General features: G+C 42.7%; 1 protein-coding gene across 1 annotated transcript; it reads left to right on the plus strand.

The window, feature by feature from the left end:
- Positions 1–7030: 7030 nt before the first annotated feature.
- On the plus strand, positions 7031–23449 carry QNG1 (Q-nucleotide N-glycosylase 1). Its single transcript, XM_012472133.2, has 4 exons — positions 7031–7566; positions 8109–8368; positions 15518–15713; positions 22185–23449. Exons 1-4 carry the CDS (start codon positions 7230–7232, stop codon positions 22415–22417), a joined length of 1026 nt encoding a protein of 341 aa, XP_012327556.1. The 5' UTR covers positions 7031–7229; the 3' UTR covers positions 22418–23449.
- Positions 23450–26718: the final 3269 nt, after the last annotated feature.

The following is a 26718-nucleotide window of genomic DNA, read 5'->3' on the forward strand; positions in this document are numbered from 1 at the left end:
TCACCCAGGCCGGTGTGCAGTGGCACAATCTCGGCTCGCTTAGTGCAACCTCTGCCTCCTGGGTTCAAGCGATTCACCTGCCTCAGCCTCCAGAGTAGCTGAGACTACAGGAACACACCACCATGCCCAGCTAATTTTTGGTAGAGGCCGGGTGCAGTGGCTCACGCCTGTAATCCAAGCGTTTTGGAGGCCAAGGCGAGCAGATCACCTGAGGTCAGGAGTTCAAGACCAGCCTGAACAACATGGTGAAACCCCGACTTTATTTAAAAAAAAAAATTTTTTTTTTGGTAGAGACGGGGTTTCACCATGTTACCCAGGCTGTTTTTTTGTTTATTTAGACGGAGTCTCACTCTGTCTCACTCAGGCTGGGGTGCAATGGTGAAATCTGGGCTCACTTGAACCTCTGCCTCCTGGGATCAAGCGATTCTCCTGTCTCAGCCTCCTGAGTAGTTGGGATTACAGGCATGCACCACCACGCCCAGGTAATTTCTTTTTGTATTTTTAGTAGAGACAGGGTTTTACCATGTAGGCTAGGCTGGTCTCCACCTCTCAGGTGATCTGCCTGCCTCAGCCTCCCAAAGTGCTGGGATTACAGACATGAGCCACCATGCCCAGCCACAGGTTGGTCTTGAACTCCCTAAGCTCAGGCAATCCACCCACCTTGGCTTCCCAAAGTGCTAGGATTACAGGCGTGAGCTACCGTGCCCAGCCTTTATAGTTCATTTTTTAAATAGCACTACTACAAGAGAACTTTGGGCAGTTCCTGCTCTCAGTACTCTAAAGCTGCCTGTTTTCTGTTTATGAGTCTGGTTCCCAGTCTTCTCTTCCATCATGTGAGCTTTCTCATAACCTTTCAAAACATTCCTCTCACCACAAAAATAATAACTATGAGATAATGCATTTACTAATTAGCTAGATTTAAACATTACAATGCAAATATACTTCAAAACGTCATGTTGTACATAAGTACATATAATTGTATTTGCCAATTAAAACTTTTTTAAAATTTTGCTTTAATTAGCCATTCAGTTGCTATTACATGCAGCACTTCAGTGACAGGTTTATCTTACACAGGCAGCATTGCTAATTTCAGGGAGGACAGCAACAAAATATGCATGACAGCTCTTGCTCCACCTCAGCTGCCTCTGCTGCCAGCCAGTATCACTGGACCATAGTTATGCCATATCTGGGGGTGATCAGTCATTTCCTAGAAAGTTCCAGGCTCTGCCTCAAGGTTGAACAGCCAGGACAATGAGTAACATACCTGGGGCTTTTTTTTTTTTTTTAATTGAGATAGAGTAGGATCTCACTTTGTTGCCCAGGCTGGAATACAGTGGCACGATCTCAGCTCACTGCAACCTTTGCCTCCCCAGCTCAAGCCATCCTCCTGCCTCAGCCTCCTGATAGCAGGGACTAGAGGCACATGCCACTACGCCCAGCTAACCTTTTAAAATTTTTTGTAGAGATGGGGTTTCACCGTGTTGCCCAGGCCGGTGTTGAATTCATGGACTCTAGGCGATCTGCCAGCAGCCTCAGCCTTCCATAGTGCTGGGATTACAGGTATGAGCCACCATGCCTGGCCCCTTCCTAGGGTTTCCGGCTTTTCCTTTCACTTTAAGACTTGGATAAAATGCCACACCTCACAGGGATATGACCTCCTGAGTAGCCAACAAAGGAACTGGATGACGCAACCTGGAATTATGGAGGAGTGAACTCCCTGTGGGGCAAACTCTAACCAAAGGGAATTTGTTCTCCTTCCTTTTTCCCAAAAGCTGCACTGAGGCAGTTTCTCCATATAGTTTGTCTAGAAACTTCCTCAGTGACTGTGCCAACACTGACTAGCTGTGTTTCTGAGCATGTCATCATGAAGCAGTAGCAGGACAATATGTCCCCCTCAATGTCCATGCCCAAAGACTACACCTCATAGATTAAATATTAGCACTTAACCCCTGCCCCAGCTTCTGTTTTCAAGGGAATCCAAGTTAAATACTCCTTTGTACCTATTTATTTTTGTACTGTTTTTAAATAATACTTAGCTCTTCCTAAGTAGGAAATATTGACTTCACAAATTAAAAGCTAAATATGGTTCAAAAAATTCTAATTGGTTTTGAACTGCAGTAATAATGTTATTGATACATAATGGGAAACAATAGATTTATTCCATTATAATTTAATATTTTAAATCAGAAATTGAAGCATTTAAGAGCCATGGTTTTCACAGAAAGATTCCATTATATCCCTAAGTCATATCCTATAAATGAAACATTCCAAACTCAGTAAGGAGAGAGTAGGAAGAGCCTTCAATGGCCCTAAGAAAAGTAGGATAATATAAATGCCCTGCAAGCCAAGGGAGAATTTCAAGGAAGTGCTCAATCTTAAATACTAGATATGGATAAATCAAGAAGAAAAGGAACAGAAAAATTACACCATAGTGAACCATATCTCTTTTCTGCTATGGCTTCTTGGGCATTCAGTCTGTCATTTGCAGTATATCAGGAGAAGTAAAAATAAGAGGTGTCTCTAGGCAACTTTTGTAACTTCCTCTGTTGCCCAGGCTGGAGTGCAGTGGCATGAACATAGCTCACTGCAGCCTTAACCTCTTGGGCTCAAGCAATCCTCTTGCTTGAGGCTCCTGAGAAGCTGAGACTACAGGCACATGCCACCACAGCTAGCTAATTTATTTTTATTTTTATTTTTTGTAGAGATGGGGTCTCACCATGTTGCTGAAGTTGGTCTCAAACTCCTGAGCTCAAGTGATGGGTCCGCCTCAGCCTCCCAAAGTGCTGGGATTACAGGCATGAGCCACTACACCTGGCCAACCCTCCATTTCTTTTAAGTACCTGCCATAGCCTATCATAGAAAATAGAAGATACAGCAATAATCGTTGCCAAGAGCTTGACGTGTAATTTAGCTAATCAAAAATGATGACTCTCTTGATTACTGGAATAATCTAACTTGGATACTGTTCAAGGGGGGAAAAGTTATATGGACACATCATTGATCATGCCTTCCTCCTTTGTTAACCTTTAAAATGCAAGCTTAGAGGTTATTTAGAGGTCATCACCATCTCTTCAAAAGCCTATGCCTGCAGGGCATAGTAGCTCACACCTGTAATCCTAGCACTTTGGGAGGCCAAGGAGGGCAGATCACAAGGTCAGGAGTTCAAGACCACCCTGGCCAACATGGTGAAATCCCTGTCTCTATTAAAAATACAAAAAATTGCCGGGCGCGGTGGCTCACACCTGCCAAGGCGAGTGGATCACGAGGTCAGGAGATCGAGACCATCCTGGTCAACATGGTGGAACCCCGTCTCTACTAAAAATACAAAAAATTAGCTGGGCATGGTGGCGTGTGCCTGTAATCCCAGCTACTCAGGAGGCTGAGGCAGGAGAATTGCCTGAAACCAGGAGGCGGAGGTTGCGGTGAGCCGAGATCACGCCATTGCACTCCAGCCTGGGTAACAAGAGCGAAACTCCATCTCAAAAAAAAAAAAAAATACAAAAAATTAGCTGGGCATGGTGGCAGGCACCTGTAATCCCAACTATTCAGTAGGCTGAGGCAGGAGAATTGCTTGAAACCAGAAGGCAGAGCTTGCAGTGAGCTGAGACCATGTCACTGCACTCCAGCCTGGGCAACAAAAGCGAAACTCCATCTCAAAAATAAATAAATAAATAAATAAATATTACTTTCATTTGAAGTACAGAAAACCCAACTTAAACGGCTTTAAACTAGAAGGAAGTTTATTAACTCACACAACTAAAGATCCAAAAGTAGGACAGATTGAAAAATTGATGTAATCCCCTTACTAAAGTCCATTTATTTCTGTTTTTTTGGTCTTGCCCTTCCCCATGTTTTGACTTTAAACTCAGGTTGCCACCAAAAGGACTGCAGCAATTCCAGGCCTTACATCCAAGTTCAATCAGGTCCAGAGGGAGCTTGAATCACTTCTGGAAGTTTTCCTCTAACAGTGAGGAAAAGCTTCTCTGCAAGCATTCTGCAAATCTTGCAACTCATTGAGGTGAACTGGGAAACATGCACAAACCTAATTCAGTTGCTTGCAAGAGGTTGATATTACCAGTCCAGACTACTCTTGAGGCCGAGGATGCTAAACTAAGCTACAAGGGACTGTGGTTGAGAGAGGGGTCCTGAACAGTATCACAGAATCTGTTGGGAAGGAAAAGGCAGGAAAACCACGTTAAGTAGGTGACGAACTCATTTTTTTTTTTTTTTTTTTTTTTGAGACAGCACATTGCCCAGGCTTGAGTGCAGTGATGAGATCTCAAGTCACTGCAACCTCTGCCTCCTGGACTCAAGGGATTCTCCCACCTCAGCCTCTGGGAGTAGCTGGGACTACAGGCTTCGCCACCTGGCTAATTTTGGCTTTTTTTTTTTTTGGTAGAGACAGGGTTTTGCCATGTTGCCCAGGCTAGTCTCGAACTCCTGGGCTCAAGTGATCCTTGGCCTCCTAAAGTGCTAGGATTATAGATGTTAGTCACCACGGCCAGCTCAACTCACTTTTTGTATTCTCAGCATCTTGTAGACACACTTAAAAAACCAAAAACAAAAATCTCAGACACACACAGTTTATTTCAACGTTGAGTGAAGGAAGTATGTTGTATCCTTGTGCATACTACCTTGTGCATAAATACCTTGAACATAGATAGGAATTTGACTTTCTGGGTGAGAAGGGGAATAGGGGTCTCACTTCTTTTCAAAGGCTGGAGTGCACTGGCACCATCTCAGCTCACTGGAACCTCTGCCTGCTGGGCTCAGAGTATCCTCCCACCTCAGCCTCCCCAGTAGCCGGGACCACTGGCACACGCCACCACACCCATCTAATTTTTTGTGTTTTTGGTAGAGACAGGGTTTCCCCATGTTGCTCAGGCTGGTCTCAAACTCTTGCGTTCAAGTGATTTGCCCACCTCTACCTCTCAAAGAGCTGGGATTACAGGCGTGAGTCACCACACCTGGTCAGCATTTGATTTTTTCCTATCAATAAAACTCAGTGAGAGAAAATGGTCTTATTTACCCTTCTGTATTCTTTTGTAGGTTGCTACATTTCCTTGCTAAATCAATTCATCTCCCAAGACTTAGGTGCTATAGTAGAAAGGAAAAATCCCAAGCCAACAGACTTACATTTCCTTAACAACTGTATTAATGTACCAGCGACTTTTTCTGGAAAACGTATCATAGTGGAGTGCTTAAAGTTCCTTAAAGTTCCTTTCTCTCTCTTTTTTTTTTTTTTTTTGAGATGGAGTTTTGCTCTTGTTACCCAGGCTGGAGTGCAATGGCGCGATCTCGGCTCACCACAACCTCCGCCTCCTGGGTTCAGGCAATTCTCCTGCCTCAGCCTCCTGAGTAGCTGGGATTACAGGCACGCGCCACCGTGCCCAGCTAATTTTTTGTATTTTTAGTAGAGACGGGGGTTTCACCATGCTGACCAGGATGGTCTCGATCTCTTGACCTCGTGATCCACCCGCCTCGGCCTCCCAAAGTGCTGGGATTACAGGCGTGAGCCACCGCGCCTGGCCCTCCTCTCTTTTTTTAAAGTTCCTTTTTCTTACCAAAATGAAGAAACTGGAGGGATGAAGATCTGCTTTTCTAGAGTAACAGCTGTCCAATTTAAAAGCTCCATTGGGGATGGGCGCGCTGGCTCACACCTGTAATCCCAGCATTTTGGGAGACCGAGGTGGGTGGATTGTCTGAGGACAGGAGTACCATCCCAGCCTAGCCAACATGGTGAAACGCTATCTCTACTAAAAATACAAAAATTAGCTGGGAGTGATGGCAGGCGCCTGTAATCGCAGCTACTCGGGAGGCTGAGGCAGGAGAATTGCTTGAACCCGGGAGGTGGAGGTTGCGGTGAGCCGAGATCGCGACACTGCACTCCAGTCTGGGAGACAGAGTGAGACTCTGTCTCAAACAAACAAATTTAAAAGCTCCAAATCCTCCAAAAATCCAAGGAAGAGATTTTTCTGTAACTAAAGATAAGTACTGATGTTTATTTTTAATAGATGATTTTCAAAGCTGTGAACGTTGTTATCCATAGAGATTTAAGTCTCCAAAAGGGAATAAAAATGCATACCTTTATACTAATACTTCATCACCAGGCAAATTTGGATCATCGCTAAATTGGCTTCTACACCTCTCTCCTAATATAAGGTACTTTTTAAAGTTTGCAGTTGTGAGACATTTATTTCCTTATCTTTCATGTTTTCTCAGTGGGGCCACTGATACAGTCACTACCTGACTGACCAGAATGGTTGGCACTGGTGATTGGCTCATAAAGTGCCCTCGGTTTAGGGGGCTCAATTATCAAAGGTTTAAATCCCAGCCCAAACCATTGCTGTGATTGAGGCTAATCAGCGAACCACTCAGCTTCACTTGCCAAAGCGTTATCACTATAGCCGCTTTTGTCATGACCCAGCCTAGGTGAGATTTAGTACTTAAGTACACTGTCAGGCACACAAAGTTAATTTAACAATTTAATACATTTATTTCCTCATCTATTTCTCCAAACCTTCCAACTAATCCTAAACGTTCGTTCGGCCAAACGGGCCAGGTACTCACTGGAAAAAAAAAAAAAAAGCAGACTCCCTGGGGCTTGGAGACGGGGGAACCGCCGCCTCATGTTCCAGTCTGGAGGTGGCTCAGTCCTCAGCACACAGATCTACCGCCATAATGCTCCTCGAGGCCCAGGAACCCGGATGTGGGGCGTTGCCTAGGCGTCTTGCCCAAGCCGCAGGAAAGGAAAGGGGCGGGAGCCGGGTGAGGGCATCGCGACCCAGGCCACCGCGACCCAGGCCACCGCGGCAAGCCGCCGTCTTCGAGTCCCACCTGTCTGAAGTGGGTGGGGAAACGCACAAGATGGCAAAGCCAGGCACCTCCCACGGTGAGCAACTCACGGCCTGTAAGGGCCGGACCCTTGGCAGTTTCCAGACTTTCGGAACCGGAAGCGGCGCGTGGGAGCGCGCCCGAGAGGGCGTGAACTAGGCCGCTTTCCCGGAAGTGCTTGCCGCCTCGGCCCCCAGCTCTGCCCCGCGGCGTGTTCGGTTTCTTAATCAGGGAGCGCGGCTGCACTAATTTCTCAGTGCCACTCCCTAGTAGGGCGGGACCCAGTTTAGGCCCTGTGATCTCGCGGTTGGTAGGAGCGCAAGGCGCCTAGGGACCCTGGACCTTGACCCGCCTGGGGAGGGAAAAGAGTTTGGCCCGCAGAGTCCCAAAAGGCAATGGACGGGCTCCTAAATCCCAGGGAATCCGCTAAATTCATTGCAGAAAACAGTCGGGATGTGTTTATCGACAGCGGAGGCGTACGGAGGGTGGCAGAATTGCTGCTGGCCAAGGCTGCGGGGCTAGAGCTGCGCGTGGAGGGGTGGAAAGCCCTTCATGAGCTGAATCCCAGGGCGGCCGACGAGGCCGCAGTCAACTGGGTGTTCGTGACAGATACGCTCAACTTCTCCTTTTGGTCGGAGCAGGACGAGCACAAGTGTGTGGTGAGGTACAGAGGGAGAACGTACAGTGGGTACTGGTCCCTGTGCGCCGCCGTTAACAGAGCCCTCGACGAAGGTTGGTGCCATCCTCGCCGTGGGACCCAACAGCCTTTGAGATTTCCATTTACTTGGTGGGGGTGGTATAGGGGGGTTCCAAGGAGCAGGCTTCCAAGGAGCGGGTTGGGAGATGGAATAATGGGAAGCAAACCTGAAGTTCTTCATTGCAAGTCCTACTGCTTAAAATAAAAGTATGAAAAGGGAAGGATTTTAGTGGGAAATGATGTTAATATTTATCATCTCAGCATGAAAGTTACCGTAGTATAAAAGTCATTTTGTAAAGAATGCCGTTTGAATTACACCTGAAGAAACAAAAGGACTGATCTTATAAAGCGGTTTACTCAGAATAAACCTGACATAATATTGCAGTAGTTAGAAATGGGTGAATAAGTACAGACAAGTAGCAAATGAGAGTTTTGCTTTTGTTTTTTTATTCATCCACTTTCAGTGCATTTCTATAACACTTATTTGGTTTCATATTAATTACATGTTGTGAAAGCAAGGGTTTAATGAATATAAAAGTATGACATTGATCCTCTGAATTTTATTTTTTCACTAAAGGGATACCAATAACTAGTGCCTCATACTACGCTACAGTGACTGTTGATCAGGTTCGAAATATACTTCGTTCTGACACAGACGTTTCCATGCCTTTAATAGAAGAGAGGCATCGGATTCTCAATGAAACCGGGAAAATTCTGCTAGAGAAGTTTGGTGGCTCTTTTCTTAACTGCGTCAGAGAAAGTGAGAATAGTGCACAGAAGTTAATGCACCTGGTCGTTGAAAGTTTTCCTTCTTATAGAGATGTGACTCTGTTCGGGGTGAGTTGCTTCTGTTGGGGATTTTAGAGGTCTTAATCATCTCAGAGTTAACTCTTTTACTTCCAGAACTCATTTTGAGAATAAAAACTTAAAAACTTAAAACTTGTGGAATAAACAGTAACAAAATCCGGTAGTTTTGAAGTCATTTCTTACATTTTTCTAATCAGTGTATTTCATTCTTTTGTATTTTTTTCTTTTAAAATATTTCAAACCTAAAAAACGTGGAACCCTCCATGTAATGTTCTCCTTATGGATAATTAGGTCTGTTTAGTACTTCAAAAAGTTTACTTTATTGGATGAAGATCAGAATGTATGCTAAACTCTTCCTAACAGAAAGTATTTCTAGCCGGGCACAGTGGCTCACTCCTGTAATACCAGCACTTTGGGAGGCCGAGGCTGGTGGATCACCTGAGGTCAGGAGTTTGAGACCAGCCTGGTCAATATGGTGAAACCCCGTCTCTACTAAAATACAAAAATTAGCCAAGTGTGGTGGTGCGTGCCTCTAATCCCAGCTACTTGGGAGGCTGAGGTGGGAGAATCGCTTGAACCCAGGAGGTGGAGGCTACAGTGAGCTGAGATTGCACCACTGCACTCCAGCCTGGGTGAGACAGAACGACACACTATCTCAAAAAAAAAAAAAAAAAAGTATTTCTTGCAAAGTTAAATGTACTGTATATATATGTTGTGTTTTCTTTTTCTTCTTTCTTTTTTTTTTTTTTGAGACGAAGTTTCGCTCTTGGTACCCAGGCTGGAGTGCAATGGTGCGATCTTGGTTCACTGCAACCTCCGCCTCCTGGATTCAGGCAATTCTACTGCCTCAACCTCCTGAGTAGCTGGGATTACAGGCATGCGCCACCATGCCCAGCTAATTTTTTGTATTAGTAGAGATGGGGTTTCACCATGTTGACCAGGATGGTCTCAATCTCTTGACCTCGTGATCCACCCGCCTTGGCCTCCCAAAGTGCTGGGATTACAGGCATGAGTCACCACGCCCAGCCTGTGTTTTATTTTTCATAAAGTATACTTGAACGATTTTTTTTTGGCACAAAGAAATTAAATAGATACACTTGTAAAATGATGATCATTTTGTTACACCTTCCCAGGCTACACCTGGATTTTTTTTTCGCCAGATTATTTTGGAATCTCTTAAACCTGGGAGATGGAGGTTGCAGTGAGCTGAGATCATGCCACTGCACTCCAGCCTGGGCGACAGAACTAGATTCCATCTCAAAAAAATTAAATAAAAAATAAATTGTCCAGGTGTGGTGGCTCACACATGTAATGCCAGCAGTTTGGAAGGTCGAGGCAGACAGATCACTTGAGGTTAGAAGTTTAAGACCAACCTGGCCAACATGGTAAAACTCTTGTTTCTACTGAAAATACAAAAATTAACCGAACGTGGTGGTGGACGCTTGTAATCCCAGCTACTTGGGAGGCGGAGGCAGGAGAATCACATGAACACAGGAGGCAGAGATTGCAGTGAGCCAAGTTCATGCTGTTGCACTCCAGCCTGTGTGATGAGAGTGAGACTCCATCTCAAAAAAAAAAAATCCAGCTGCCATTCACGTAACTAATAGTCTATGTATTGTAGAATCAGTTCAGTTGTAGTAAAGGAAGGGATAGATTAATGTGACTTCAGGGTGGAATGAATTCAGGACACCATGTAGTTTGCTTACTTTCAAGTTGTCATGAGTTTTTATTTTTGTGGATGAAAGGAGTAAATTTTTTTGTAGATTATAATACTGATTTAGCAAACATTTGCTGAATTTCATTTATAGCACAGTGCTTTGGTTTTGCCTAGCTGAAAAGTTCAATTTTTAAAAAATGTACCAAAATATAGATTAATTTTAAGTCTGATTTTTTTTTTTTTTTTTTTTGAGATGTAGTTTCACCCTGGAGTGAAGTGGCGGGATCTTGGCTCACTGCAGCCTCCCTGGGTTCAAATGATTCTCCTGTCTCAGCCTCCCAAGTAACTGGGATTACAGGCACCTGCCACCATGCCCAGCTAATTTTGTATTTTTAGTAGAAACGGTTTCACCATGTTGGCCAGGCTGGTCGCAAACTCCTAACCTCAAGTGATCCTCCTGCCTTGGCTTCCCAAAGTGCTGGGATTACAGGTGTAAGCCACCATGCCCAGCCAATCTGATATATTTTAAATGAAAATTGGTACAGAAACCATTTCCCTTGGGTACTCGTTTCTAAAATACAGTTTTACAGAAAAATCCCCAGAATGGGCTAGGTGTGGTGGCTTACGCCTGTAATCCCAACACTTTGGGTAGCTGAGGTAAGAGGATTGCTTGAGCCCAGGAGTTCGAGACCAGCCTGGGCAACATGGCGAGACTCCATTTCTACAAAAAATTTAAAAATTAGCCAGGCGTGGTGGCATGCCTGTGGTCCTTTCCTAGCTACTCAGGAGGCTGAGGCAGGAGTATTGCTTGAGTCCAGGAGGTGGAGGCTGCAGTGAGCTATGATTGTTCCACTGTACTCCAGCCTGGAAGACAGAGCAAGACCTTGTCCTTTCCCCAAAATAAATGAAAATAAACAATTTGCACAAAATAGTCATATGTTTTTAATGTATATTTACTGAGATTATCATTCATTTTTAGACATGAACAGATTAATAAAGTTGACAATTTTTAATTTAGACAGATTTAGATGAGTGATTTCTCAACCTGGCTGTGCCCCAGAATCACTTAGAAGGCTTCAAATTTGAATGTATTTCTAAACACCACCCTCAAAGATCCTGATCTAGGTGAAAGAGCTATTTTTTTTTTTTTTTTTTTTGAGACGGAGTTTCGCTCTCGTTACTCAGGCTGGAGTGCAATGGCGCGATCTCGGCTCACCGCAACCTCCGCCTCCCGGGTTCAGGCAATTCTCCTGCCTCAGCCTCCTGAGTAGCTGGGATTACAGGCACGCGCCACCATGCCCAGCTAATTTTTTGTATTAGTAGAGACGGGGTTTCACCATGTTGACCAGGATGGTCTCGATCTCTTGACCTAGTGATCCACCCGCCTCGGCCTCCCAAAGTGCTGGGATTACAGGCTTGAGCCACCGCGCCCGGCCGAAAGAGCTATTTTTTAAGCTCTTCCATTTACTCTGATTTAGAGTAATGCAGTAACTTTGTAAAAGTTCTAATTAACAAATTGACTTTCTTATTGTTACTGTGACATACTGATAAATACATATGAAGAACATAAGTTTTTTGATGTTTCAATAGATAACATTTTATGGTTGGTTGGTGGGTCTGTTTTGAGATGGAGTCTCTGGAGTCTTGCTCTGTTGCCCTGGCTGGAGTTCAGTGGTGTGATCTTGGCTCACTGCAACCTCCACCTCCTGGATTCAAGCAATTCTCCTGCCTCAGCCTCCTGAGTAGTTGGGATTAGGGACACGCACCACTATGCCCGGCTAATTTTTTGTATTTTAGTAGAGACGGAGTTTCACTGTGTTGGCCAGGCTGGTCTCAAACTCCTGACCTCAGGTGATCTGCCAGCCTTGGCCTCCCAAAGTGCTGGGACTACAGGCATGAGCCACTGCGACTGGCCTTTGTTTTTTTTTGAGATGGAGTATTGCTCTGTCACCCAGGCTGGAGTGCAGTGGCACAATCTCAGCTCACTGCAACCTCCGCCTCCTGGGTTCAAGTGATTGTCCCGCCTCAACTCCGAAGTAGCTAGGATTACAGGCACCTGCCATCATGTCTGGCTAATTTTTATATTTTTATAGAGACAGGGTTTCACCGTGTTGGCCAGGCTGGTTTTGAACTCCTGACCTCAGGTGATCTGCCAGCCTCAGCTTCCCAAAGTGCTGGGATTACAGGTGTGAGCAACTGTACTGGGCCTGTGTTGTTCTTAAGTATTTGTAGTCCTTGAACTTTCTATTATTCATGATAAAATTATGGAAAAATTTTTTCAGAAAACTTAACTGGCCAGGTGTGATGGCTCTTCCCTGTAATCCTAGAACTTTGGGAGGCCAAGGCAGGTGGATCACTTGAGCCCAGGAATTCAATACTAGCCTGAGCAACGTGGTGAAACCCCATCTCTGCAAAATAACAAAAAAGTTAGCTGGGCTTGGTGATGCACACCTGTAGTCCCAACTATTCAGGAGGCTGAGTTGGGAGGATTGCTTGAGCCCAGGGAGTCAAGGCTGCAGTGAGCTGTGATCGAGCCACTGAATTCCAGCCTGGGCGGCAGTGAGGCCTTGTCTTAAAAAAAAAAACAAAAAAATTAACTCATGGTCATAGAGCTTTTTATTGACAATTATTTTATAAAGGTACTGTTTAGAAACTATTTAGTCACAAAGCAATATCATGAAACATGTAGGGAACAGTTATTTGGAGATTTGCTAGTATTTTTAGTGATACCAGTTAATATTTTAGAGATCCAGAATTTGATTATAAAAATCATTTGATTTCTAAAACCATAATGAGCTTACTAAGAAAATGTTTTATAGATTATTTGAATTTATTTTTAGATTCCTCACTTAAATCTTTTTGTCCTTTTTTAATCTTAAAATATTATATCTATTATAACCTATTATTTATATAGACTAGTCTACTACCATGGAAACAGCAGTCACATGAAAATTTATGTTTTCTTAGATGCTAGCACTGATTTTGTTATTTTTATTTTTATTATTTTTTCCCCTCTGTGGGTTGTTATATAAGTTTGATTCCTAGGTTTTTTTCATTTTTGCTCTATGACTCTTGTTAAAAATAGCAGATAATGGCTTCTACCTATTATAATAAACTTTATGGTGTAGTAATTGTGTTTGATAGACATTTATAAATTGAGTCTTATAAGTCTTGCTGTTTTATAAACTAGATTTGAACTAGAAACCTGGTTGCCATATATAAATCCAGTGTATATAGAGGAACAATTGCCAAGTTGTCATATTTAAATCATATATATATATATATATTTTTTTTTTTTTTTTTTTTCAGACAGAGTTTTTTGCTCTTATTGCCTAGGCTGGAGTACAATGGCTTGTTCTCAGCTCACTGCAACCTCCGTCTCCTGGGTTCAAGTGGTTCTCCTGCCTCAGCCTCCTGAGTTGCTGGGATTATAGTTGCTCAACACCATGCCCAGCTAATTTTTGTTATTTTTAGTAAAGATGGAGTTTCGCCATGTTGGCCAGTCTGGTCTCAAACTCCTGACCTCAGGTGATCCACCCACCTTGGCCTCCCAAAGTGCTGGGATTACAGGCATGAGCCACTGTGCCCAGCCATAGGTATTTTGAAACCATATATATATACATATATATATATATTCTTTTTTTTAGTTGTCATATTTAGATAGGTTTGGGAATATAGGGTGTAGCATAATGTAGGAATGTTTTAAATTGTGATTTGATCCTTCAGCCCCTCAATTTAATTTAAAGACATTACACCACATCAGAAAATGAGCATGTATGTTTGCCCTGGAAAACATATTCTGACTTTCTTAAATGTAGCTTTAGAAGTTTTAATTTATTTAGTATAATAAAAGTAGGTCTGGAGCTGTTGCAAAAGGCATGTCTTAAGGTTAAGCAATATTACGTTATTTCTTATTTTGATAGTATCATTGGAGTTTTCTTGGTAAACAAAATAATCTGTAGTATCATGTTAAGGAAGTTTTGTATAGAGCCTTTCCTTAAAATTTTAGTCTCATATTTGTTTATGTCATTTACTCGTTAAAATATTCTCCTCCAAGGTGGTGAGGATATATTTTGGAGGCTTGTAATAGTGATAAACATTTATAAAACATGATTTAAGGTTATTACCATTGGGACTAGTAGTAGATTGTAATTATCTCATAGTCTAGGCTGATTTGCATTTGTAGATTTATGGAGGGTTTTTTTTTTTTTTTTTAGATAGTCTTACTCAGTTGCCCAGGCTGGAGTTCAGTGATGTGATCATAGCTCACTGTAGCCTCTACCTCCCAGGCTCAGGCAATCCCCCTGCCTCAGCCTGGTGAGTAGCTGGAACTACAGGCATGTACCATCATGCCTGGGTAATTAAAAAAAAAAATTTTTTTTTTTTTTTTGGTAGCGATGGGATTTTGCTGTGTTTTGTAGAGATGAGGTTTCACCATTACCCAGGCTGGTCTTGAACTTCTGGCTTCAGACAATCCTCCTGCTTCGGCCTCCCAAATTGATGGGATTATAGGTGTAAGCCACCACACTTGGCTAGAATTTTTGAGTTAAATTATAACCCGCTACCTTATAATGCTTGGTTAAATTTGTCTTTTCTATATATAAATATAATTGGCTATTTTCTTTCTTTTTTTTTTTAAGGCAGAGTTTTGCTCTTGTTGCCTGGGCTGGAATGCAGTAGAGTGATCTCGGCACACCTCAGCCTCTGCCTCCCAGGTTCAAGCAATTCTCCTGTCTCAGCCTCCAGAGTAGCTGGAATTACAGGCATGCACCACTATGCCCTGTTAATTTTGTATTTTAAGTAAAGACAGGGTTTATTCATATTGGTCACACTGGTCTTGAACTCCTGACCTCAGGTAATCCACCTGTTTCAGCCTCCCAAAGTGCTGGGATTACTGGCGTGAGCCACCACACCTGGTGTGGCTATTTTATTTTCATATTTGGACTTACATATCAACTTTGACCATTTCCAAAATTGGTAAATTTGATCATTTTCTAGCTGTTGATCGTTGAATGTCTTTATCTATAAAACAAATTAATCATATTATCTAAAAGGAAACAGTTAAAAATGAATCTTGTGGTTCTCTTCAGACCTGAGTTTATGGATGATTATTCTTATTTATTTATTTATTTTGAGACGGAGTGCAGTGTGGTGATCTCAGCTCATTGCAACCTCTGTTCTCTGGATTCAAGTAATTCTCATGCCTCAGCCTCCTTGAGTAGCTGGGATTATAGGTACCTGCCACCACACCCGACTAATTTTTGTATTTTTAGTAGAGTTTTATCATGTTGGCCAGGCTGGTCTTGAACTCCTAGGCTCAAGCAATCTGCCCACCTCAGCCTCCCAAAGTGTTGGGATTACAGGCGGGAGCCATGGCGCCCAGTCAATCTATAAATTCTTACCAACCAAGTAAGATTATTCTTCCTTTTTAAAAATGTTTCAACCTGCACCTTTAAAAAGTAGCATATATAAAGCTTTCAGAGTGCTGAGATTACAGATAACATTTATATTCTCTTTATCAGGGGAAAAGAGTTTCTTTTTACAAACGAGCCCAAATCCTTGTAGCAGATACATGGAGTGTATTGGAAGGAAAAGGAGATGGCTGCTTTAAGGACATCTCCAGTATCACCATGTTTGCTGATTATAGATTACCTCAGATTCTTGCTCATCTTGGAGCCCTGAAATACTCTGCTGAACTACTGAAGAAGCTTCTCAAAGGTTTGCAGCTTTAATCATTCTTTGTTATACTGTGAATTGTTGAGTCTCGGTTTGGTTTCTTTTATAAAGATCTCTTTTACTTTAAAAAAAGTACTGTTCATTGTTCATAGTATATGAAAGGAAATGCAAAGACAAAATGTGGAGAAAATGATTTTTCTTTTTGTTTACACTGTGAAATGTGGATATTGTAGAAAACTGTGCTATTTAACATTATAATTTCATAGCCTAATGAAACCTAAATTTATGTTTCATGAAAGTATGTAACACTGACAGTTCATCAGGTATAGTATTTGAAGAGTGTTAATTAAGCTTAAGAGCACACTACATGGTGATATGAAGGATAGGCTGAAAGTTAGGTAATATGAATCAGATTTTGAGTGAAGAGACTCCAAGGTCTGCACTGGGTTATCTTGCACAAGTCACTTACTTCTCTAGGCTTATTCACCATTATTGGCTATGATTATTGATGTCAAGACTAGGAGCCTTAAGATTTATAAGCATAGGTAAATTGGGTTGAAAATTTTGTATGAAAATTAGCTTTTTGTATTTTAAACATTTCCTTGTATGAGGAAAAGAAATCATATGATTTTCATGTTAATTTCTCAAAATATGTTGCCCAGGCTGGTCTCCAATTCCTGGGCTTAAGCAGTCTTCCCACTTCAGCCTTCCAAAGTGCTGAGATTACAGGTGTGAGCCACTGCATTTGGCTCCTTTATGTTTTTTTTTTTTTTTTCTTTTTGAGACAGAATCTTGCTCTTGTTGCCCAGGCTGGAGTGCAATGGCATGATTTCAGCTCACCGCAACCTCTGCCTCCTGGGTTCAAGCAATTCTCCTGCCTCAGCCTCCCAGGTAGCTAGGATTACAGGCATGCGCCACCACGCCCGGCCAATTTTTGTATTTTTTTTTTTTTTTTTTTTTTCTTTTTTGAGACGGGGTTTCGCTCCTGTTACCCAGGCTGGAGTGCAATGGCGCGATCTCGGCTCACCGCAACCTCCGCCTCCTGGGTTCAGGCAATTCTCCTGCCTCAGCCTCCTGAGTAGCTGGGATTACAGGCACGCGCCACCATGCCCAGCTAATTTTTGTATTTTTAGTAGAGACGGGGTTTCACCATGTTGACCAGCATGGTCTCGATCTCTTGACCTCGTGATCCACCCGCCTCGGCCTCCCAAAGTGCTGGGATTACAGGCGTGAGCCACCGCGCCCGGCCCAATTTTTGTATTTTTAGTAGAGACAGGGTTTCTCTATGTTGGTCAGGTTGGTCTTGAACTCTCGACAGGTGATCCGCCTGCCTTGGCCTCCCAAAGTGCTGGGATTACAGGCATGAGCCACCGCGCCCGGCCCTTTATGTATTTTTTAAGAGAAGTAGATTCTATGATTGAATAAATTCCTCTTGTGAAGTAGATTTGAATCTCCCCAAGAATAACACAGAATATAAAGGTACCATTATTTCTATGGTTGGCTCTACTGGGTTTTTATGCTGCCTTGGGCAATCTATTTTGTCTTCTTTTCCTCATTTGAAAAAGAACATACTACTTTTTTTTCATAATGCTCATGTCAAGTGTCATTAATCGTTGGATACCTTTAAAAGGGACAATCAATATTTTTCATATGGCCATATCGAGCTGTCTTTTTTTTTTTTTTTGGCCCACATATGTATACACTATTCATTCCTATCTCTGAGCATTCTCTTACATGATTTCTGTTGTCCAAATTTTCTTTTTATCAATTCAACTCCTACACATAAACAGAGGCTTTACTCAAATTCTGTCCTCGCTTATAGTGATTTGTGCATCTCCTTCTGAGTTTTTATAGCACTTAATTGTCTCTGCTACTATGAGAAAAACCCTAGTGAGACGGGATCATCCAGCATAGTTGTACAGAGATGTCAGAGTTTTCTTCTCCCATTTATTTCAACTCCAGAGGCTCTTTTCCAATCTCTTTTGGCAGCCTTTACTGCCTCCATCTATTCCGTGCTTCTAAAAGGGTACTCTGCTATCCTTAGCTAGTTTGATATAGGGTAGACAAATTCTTCTGCCACTTAGTTCATTTAAGCAAAATTTGGATTTTGTTTTCCAAAAAGTATTTTACTGCAAAACTAGAGAAAAATAAACAGAAACTGTAAATGTAATATAACAGACATAAGTATAGTGTACTGATTTTTAAAAACTACCTTACTAGGTGAGGTAGGACACTCCTTAACTGGCTTCCAACGGTTCTTCCAAACCTGATGATGTGCTTCATTTCTATTCCTTCCCTTCTCCCCTCATCTGGGTATCTCTGGGACAGCTCTTGAAAGCCCTACCTAGATTTCTGTCCACCCTCTCTTTTTTTTTTTCATGATTTTAATGTTTTATTTAGTAATTTAAAACCTTTTTTTCCTTTTTTTAATTATACTTTAATTTCTGGGGTACATGTGCAGATCTTGCAGGATTGTTACATAGGTATACACATGCCATGGTGGTTTGCTGCCTCCATTCCCCCATCTCCTACATTAGGTATTTCTCTCAATGTTATCCCTCCCCAATCTCCCCACCCCCTGCTATCCCTCCCCACCCCCGACCCCCCATCTGACCTCATTGTGTGACGTTCCCCTCCCTGTGTCCATGTGTTCTCATTGTTCAACACTCGCCTATGAATGAGAACATGCAGTGTTTGGTTTTCTGTTCTTGCATCAGTTTGCTGAGAATGATGGTTTCCAGATTCATCCATATCCCTGCAAAGGACATGAACTCATCCTTTTTTATGGCTGCATGGTATTCCATGGTGTATATGTGCCACATTTTCTTTATCCAGTCTATCGTTCATGGGCATTTGGGTTGGTTCCAGGTCTTTGCTATTGTGAAGAGTGCTGCAGTGAACATATGTGTGCATGTGTCTTTATAATAGAATGATTTATAATCCTTTGGGTATATATCCAGTAACGGGATTGCTGGGTCAAATGGTATTTCTATTTCTAGATCCTTGAGGAATCGCCACACTGTCTTCCACAATGATTGAACTAATTTATACTCCCACCAACAGTGTAAAAGCATTTCCGTTTCTCTACATCCTCTCCAGAATCTGTTGTCTCCAGATTTTTTAATGATTGCCATTCTGACTGATGTTAGATGGTATCTCAATATGGTTTTGATTTGCATTTCAATAAAAGCTATTTACAACAAACCCACAGCCAATATCATACTGAATGGCAAAAACTGGAAGCATTCCCTTTGAAATCTGGCACTAGACAAGGGTGTCCTCTTTCACCATTCCTATTCAACATAGTATTGGAAGTTCTAGCCAGAGCAATCAGGCAAGAGAAAGAAATAAAAGTATTCAATTAGGAAAAGAGGAAGTCAAATTGTCTCTATTTGCAGATGACATGACTGTATATTTAGAAGACCCCATCGTCTCAGCCCAAAATCTTCTTAAGATGATAAACCACCGGGCGGGTTGGCTCACGCCTGTAATCCCAGCACTTTGGGAGGCCGAGGCGGGTGGATCATGAGGTCAAGAGATCGAGACCATGCTGGTCAACATGGTGAAACCCCGTCTCTACTAAAAATACAAAAATTAGCTGGGCATGGTGGCGCGTGCCTGTAATCCCAGCTACTCAGGAGGCTGAGGCAGGAGAATTGCCTGAACCCAGGAGGCGGAGGTTGTGGTGAGCCGAGATCGTGCCATTGCACTCCAGCCTGGGTAACAAGAGTGAAACTCCGTCTCAAAAAAAAAAAGAAAAAAAAAGATGATGAGCAACTTCAGCAAAGTCTCAGGATACAAAATTAATGTGCAAAAATCACAAGCTGTCCACTCTCTTTAACTCATCTCTTCACCAAAGACATAGTACTTGGCCAATTATAAAGACTAACAATGCTTGGCCAATTATAAAGACTAACAATGCAATTTGACTAAATGTAGCTTTTCACTGTGATTCTAGGGCCAGCTTTTAGACCAAATATGTAGGCCATATGACCTTCCCTGACTCTGTGTTTGTCAGTCCACTCAAATGTCTTTTTCTGTCTGAAGTCCATGTTCTGTCCCATACTGTAAGTTGCTGTAGTTTCCTAGGGCTGACAGAACAAATTACTACAAACTAGTTGGCTTCAAGCAACAGAAATGTATTATCTTAACAGTTCTGGAGGCTGGGGTCTGAAATCAAGATGTTGGCAGGACCATCCTTCCTCTAAAGGCTCTTGGGAATAATTCTTCCTTGCCTCTTCCCAGCACCTTGTGGCTTCAGCAGTCCCTGGCATTCCTTGGTTTGTAGCTGCATCACACCAGTCATGGCCTTCTTACCCTTGTGTCTCCTGTCCCTTTGTATGCTGTTCCTTTCTTACATGCTTTTTCTTTTGTTTAGAAACAAGGTCTTACTCTGTCACCAAAGCTGGAGTGCAGTGGCATGATCATAACTCACTGCAACCTCAAATTCCTGGGCTCAGCAATCCTCCCTTCTCAGCCTCAGCCTCTCAAGTAGCTGGGGCTACTAGAGGTGCATGTCACCATGCCTGGCTACTTTTTCCATTTTTTGTAGAGATAGAGTCTCACCTCTCCTTCATTGGATTTAAGGCTGATCCTAATCCAGTATGACCTCATCTTCACCTGAGTACATCTGGAAAGTCCCTATTTCCAAAGTCACATTCACAGTTACGAGGAGTTACGACTTGAATGTATCTTTCTGTGAGCCACAGTTCAACCCACTCCTATTATCTACTGCAGTGTAACAAATTACACTAAAATGTAGTGGTTAAAACAACAGACATTTATGATCCTGGGTCAGGAATCTGAGTGCTGCTTAACTGGGTGCCTCTGCCTCAAGGTTACAGTCCAGCTGTGAACTGGAGCAGCAGTCTCATCTAATAGCTCTACTTGGGTGGGAGCATCTGCCTCTATGACCAGCCACTCGATTGGTTGATTTGGCAATTTTAACACATTGATAGTCAAATTTCGAGGAAATGATTAACAGGAAAACTGAAGAGGAAGGTATCAGCTTCTATGCTGGCACCTGGGGCAAAGTAAGGAAATGGAGGGACCCATTTCCTTACTTTTTAATTGCTTTTTTCCCACCTGTTCCACTGACCATTGCCTAAGCCCGTGGGAGAGTTGGATGGAGGGGGCATAAGTAACACTACTTAAAATCACAAGATCTCTCGGGTACTGTAAGGCTTTGTGTAGGGGTGCAGATTGGTGATCAGAGGCCAAATATAGCTTACAGTTGTGTTATGTTTAGCCTGAACAGTGCCGTTAGCAATTTTTAATTAGTTTCCAACACTTGAAAATTAGGAAATTTCACATAAAAATCAAACTTCCTAACTTCTGTCATAAAAAAAATATGGAAACATACAGTACCTTTGCATAGGACTACATACACTACCTAGCTCACTACAGTTTGCATCCGACTGCTCCGTTTATCTGCATGCTTCTTAGAGGCATTGGTTCACGAGTCCTACTCTAGTCTCAGTGGCAAGGCATAGCCAGTGCCTACCTTGCAGGATCAGATATTCCCAAAATAAATATTTATTATTTTGGAGATCAGGTTGGCTCTGTTGCCTAGACTGGAGTGCAATGGCGTGATCTCAGCTCACTGCAACCTCTGTCTTCTGGGCTCAAGTGACCCTCCCACCTCAGCCTCCCAAGTAGCTGGGACTACAGGCACATACCACCATGCCTGGCTAATTTTTGTATTTTTTGTAGACACAGGGTTTTGTCATGTTGCCCAGGCTGGTCTTGAACTCCTGAGCTCAAGTAATCCTCCCGCCTCAGCCTCCCAAATTGCTGGCATTACAGGTGTGGGGCACTGCACCCAGCCTGCAATAATATTTTTTTTCTGGTATCAAATCCAATTTTAAATTCCATCTTTTTAATAACTAGCAGTCATATTTTTTAATTTATGATCACTTATTCATTTATCAAATATTTATTGGGGAGCTAGTATGTGCAAGGTGCTATGCTAGATTCTGGGAATATTGAGACAAACAAGCCAGATGTGGCCCCTGTCTGTGGAATTTAATTTGTAATTTAAAATCAGTGCCTACAGTTTGAAATGATTTAAATTATCAAAAATAAAGTCTGAGCCGGGCGTGGTGGCTCACGCTTGTAATCCTAGCACTTTGGGAGGCCAAGGCGGGTGCATCACCTGGGGTCAGGAGTTCGAGACCAACCTGGCCAACATGGTGAAACCCTGTCTCTACTAAAAATACAACAAATTAGCCAGGCATTGTGGCAGGCACCTGTAATGCCAGCTACTTGGGAGGCTGAGGCAGGAGACTCACTTGAACCTGAGGGGCAGAGGTTGCAGTGAGCCGAGATCACACCACTTTACTCCAGCCTGGGCAAAAGAGCCAAACTCTGTCTCAAAAATAAATAAATAAAGTCTGAGATTTACAGTTTTAAAATGAGTACTATTTAAATACTATGTTTTGTTCTACAGTAAAGTTCTGAGTAGATTTTGTATCATCGACTATTAATTTTTCTTACTGTTTTTCCCCCTTGCAGGAGAAATGCTCTCGTATGGAGACAGGCAAGAGGTGGAAATCAGAGGGTGCTCGCTTTGGTGTGTTGAGCTGATCCGGGATTGTCTTCTGGAGCTTATTGAACAAAAGGGTGAAAAACCTAATGGAGAGATCAACTCCATTCTTCTGGATTATTACTTATGGGACTATGCTCGTGACCATAGGGAAGATATGAAAGGAATTCCATTTCATCGCACACGTTGCATATATTATTGACCTCAAGTGTAAACTGATCCAAAGAAGACCCCTTGCATTTTTCTTTTCTTTTCTTTTTTTTCTTTCTTTCTTTTTTTTTTTTTTGGTGCTGTGATTCAGATAACCCCCTGCATTTTTGTATCATATCATCTGTACAGTTTTGCTTTGACACTTAAAGAACATGATAGAGGTTATAGGAATGAGGAAATTGATTACCTATTCTCACTTTAAAAAATACTTCCTAGCCAGGCATGGTGGCTCGTGCCTGTAATCTCAACACTTTGGGAGGCCAAGACAGGTAGATAACCTGATGTCTGGAGATCGAGACCATTTTGGCTAACATGGTAAAACCCCATCTCTACTAAAAATACAAAAAATTAGCCAGCCATGGTGTCACTTGCCTGTAATCCCAGCACTTGGGAGGCTGAGGAGAACCTCTTGAACCCAGGAAGCGGAGGTTGCAGTGAGCTGAGATTGCAGCATTGCACTCCAGCCTGGGGAACAAGAACTAAACTCATGTCTCAAAAAAAAAAAAATTCTTCCTAGGCCAGATGAGGTGGCTCACACATATAATTCTAGCCCTTTGGGAGGCCAAGGTGGGAGGATTGCTTGAGGAGAAGAGTTCAAGACCAGTCTAGGCAACACAGGGAGACTGGGAGACCACCATGTCTAGGAAAAGTTAAAAATTAGCCTAGTGTGGTGGCACACGCTGTAGTCCCGACTATGGTTTTCAGCTGAGGCTGAAAAGTGTGGATTGCTTGAGCCCCGGGGGTTTGAGGCTGCAGTGAGCCATGGCCATGCCACTGCACTCTACCCCGGGCAACAGAGGGAGATCCTGTCTCAAAAAAAAAAAAACCACAGAAAGTTCCTGACATACCACTGTGTATTCCCAACTTTATCATTTTTCTGTCTGTTTAGTTTTGGCTTATATTTTTATTTTCTGTGGACATGTAGTTGACAGAAATAAGGAACTTTTTAATATTTTCTTTAAATTTCCTAAAACTAATTATGCCTTATGTGACTAATCGTCAGTAATAATAATTTATCTATTGATATCTTTTCTTGAGGTGTAGTAATTTTCAGTATACCTTAATCATTTGGTATAAAAAGAGGTTAGATTTTTGATGTATGAATGCTGTCCTTGTAAAAATCAATCTTGACACTTTAAACTTTTTATTGGTAATGATAGTGGGTTTTGTACATCATGATTTTCAATGTAGGATATCTGTTTGTCTAATTTTTTTTTTTTTTTTGAGACAGAGTCTTGCTCTGTCGCCAGGCTGGAGTGCAGTGGCGCGATCTCGGCTCACTGCAACCTCTGCCTCCTGGGTTCAAGCGATTCTTCTGCCTCAGCCTCCCGAGTAGCTGGGACTACAGGCACACACCACCACGCCTAGCTATTTTTCTTGTATTTTTAGTAGAGACGGGGTTTCACCATGTTGGCCAGAATGGTCTCGATCTCTTGACCTCATGATCCACCCGCCTCAGCCTCCCAAAGTGCTGGGATTACAGGCGTGAGCCACCGCTCCCGGCCCTAATTTGTTTTTTTAGAGTAACTATAATGGAATTGAATAAAAATATTCAATATTTTTCTTAAACCTGGAATGGATTATTTCATTAAAATAGAATTTACCATATATAATTTTTAAAAAGCTTACTGTAAATTAGATTATTTACCTTCTGTTGCAGAACTCTCATTACCTGTCAAGCACTCATTTCCAACCACCACCCCCACATTCCTTCTAACAGAATCTTGATTTTGTTAGACCTTGTCTGCTTGCTGTGACTTGGAAAAAAAAGTAAGGAAAAGACACCCTTTTCCCAAGCAATTTACTGCCATCTGCTGGAAGCTTGTCATAATAACTTTACAAATGACAATGAGTGAGGCCTCTTGGAGTTGGGCAGTACACAACTTGCACAACCACAGTAGTGGTCCTGTGTCTGTCCCTGTCCTGTGTGACTCGGGATGGTGATTCCATCCCCAGTTCTGGAAGTAGATCTTGTATGGCATGAATGGTTTACTACTCCTGGTCACCTTATTCTCCTTGCCTGTGATTAAGCTTTGGTAATGGGTATATAATCTAGTTCTGGTCAGTGACACTGGATAGCAAGTCTGCTGGGAAGCTTCTAGAAAAGGATTCTTCACTTTTAAGAAAGAGATATAGGAAGGTCCCTTTTCTTCCTCTGAGCAATGCTTTTAGCATAATACTTGATGTTATGGTAGCTATTTTATAGAGCTAGAGCCCAGCTGTTCCTTCCATGCCTGAGCCCATCCTATCCATGGACTTCATACTTGAGTTAATAAACACATTATAACTTGTACCAGAAAGCATCATAACAGTTTCCAATGTAACCTCTGGGCCTCTGCTTTTGCCACCCTTCCTGCACCTCTCCCTGTCTTCCCTTCCCCCTTTCCCTCTTCTCCCTTTACTTCTCTGCCCTCTTCCTTCTTCTTCCCCTTTTCCCCTCCCCCTTCTTTATCCTCTCCTCTTACTTCACTCTTTCTCTCTCTCTCTTTTTTTTTTTTTTTTTGAGATGGAGTTTCACTCTTGTCGCCCAGGCTGGAGTGCAATGACACGATCTCGGCTCACTGCAACCTCCGCATCCTGGGTTCAAGCAATTCTCCTGCCCAGCCTCCCGAGTATCTGGGATTACAGGCATGCGCCACCATGCCCGGCTAATTTTTGTATTATTAGTAAAGATAGAGTTTCATCATGTCGGCCAGGTTGGTCTTGAACTCCTGACCTAAGGTGATCCACCTGCCTCCCAAAATGCTGGGATTACAGGGGTGAGCCACCACACCTGGCCTTTTTTTTTTTTTTTTTTTTTTCCGTTTTTCTTAGAGATGGTCTCACTGTCACCCAGGCTGGAGTATAGTGGTGAGATCATAGCTCACTATAACCTTGAACTCCTGGGCTCAAGCAATCCTCCCAAAGTGCTGGGACCCGCAGGCGCATGCCACTACACCTGGCTAATTTTTTAAATTTTTTGTAGAGATGTGGTTTCACCATGTTGCCCAGGCTGGTCTCAAACTTCTGGGCTCAAGTGATCCTCCTGCCACCGGCCTCCCAAAGCACTGAGATTACAGCTGTGAGCCATGGTTTCCTAGATCCACCTGCCTTTTCTCTTCTGCCTCTGAGCATAACCTGGATTCACAATCCTGGATGTCTGCATTCTAATCTAGGCAGCAGGATTGAAGAAGTAATGAATAAGAGTATAAAAAAGGGGTTGAAGCTGGGTGCAGTGGCTGGCTCCTATGGTCGCAGCTACTGGGTGGTGGGGAGGAACTGAGGTAGGAGGATCCCTTGAATCTGGGAGTTTATGTCCAGCCTGGGCAACGTAGTGAGATACAGTCCCTTAAAAAAACTGTTGAAAGGCTCTGGTAGCCACTACATTCCATTTTGGCACATGACCACAACTAACTGCCAAGAAGGTTAGGAAAGTGGCATGTATTACAGGCACTGGGTACTAGCTAAACTGTGTAAAAAGAAATGGATGGGCCTGGGCACAGTGGCTTATTCCTATAATCCCAGCACTTTAGGAAGCCAAAGCGGGGATGATCACTTGAGCCTGGGAGGTCGAGGCTGCAGTGAACAGTGATTGCCACTGCACTTCAGCCTGAGCAACAGAGTGAGACCCCAGTCTCAAAAGAAAAAAAAAGTATGGATGGATACTGGGAAACAGCAAGAAGTTTTTGCCACCCAGTGCATAGATTTTATAATTTTCTTACCTGATACAGACTAAGAGCACTAAAATAACATCTAATGACTTTAACAGCCATTGGTGATCATTTTTCAGATCTATTATTTCATTAGGGATTGCAAAATGTTCTAGTCCTAACATTTTGGTTTTTGGGGATTTGTGTGGGGATAACATCCCTCTCGGATTTCAGGGTAGTCTGGGGGAACATAATTAACATGACATTCCGGAAGAGAATGGAATGTAGAATTAAGTTCTAAAAGTGTTTTCAGTTGTGTTGATTCATTCTGCACACCCTTTTAAAGATAATGAAAATGTGCACAGCCTCCTGAAACTCCCTGGCACAGCCCTCCATTCAGAGAAGTCCTTTCTAATTCCTTGGTGACTCAGTTTCCTTTAGTAGCCTTTGATTTGCTGCCAGTTAAAAAATGTTTTGTTTTGCATACAAATTTCAATTATTTTTCTTCAGTGGCCTCCTAATGATTTGCCTCCCTCTGCACACTGAAGTTGTTTAGCCAAAGCACCTTGTCAATGCCTTCCAACCAAAGTAAACAGGTTAGATGTATTACTTGTAGCATGGGATGTCTCAGTAGGAGGATTATTTGGGGCAGGGTCTAAGGAAA

Source organism: Aotus nancymaae, unplaced genomic scaffold (assembly GCF_030222135.1).
Source record: "Aotus nancymaae isolate 86718 unplaced genomic scaffold, 86718_ANA_hifiasm-v0.15.2.pri h1tg000041l, whole genome shotgun sequence".
NCBI classification, from domain to species: domain Eukaryota; kingdom Metazoa; phylum Chordata; class Mammalia; order Primates; family Aotidae; genus Aotus; species Aotus nancymaae.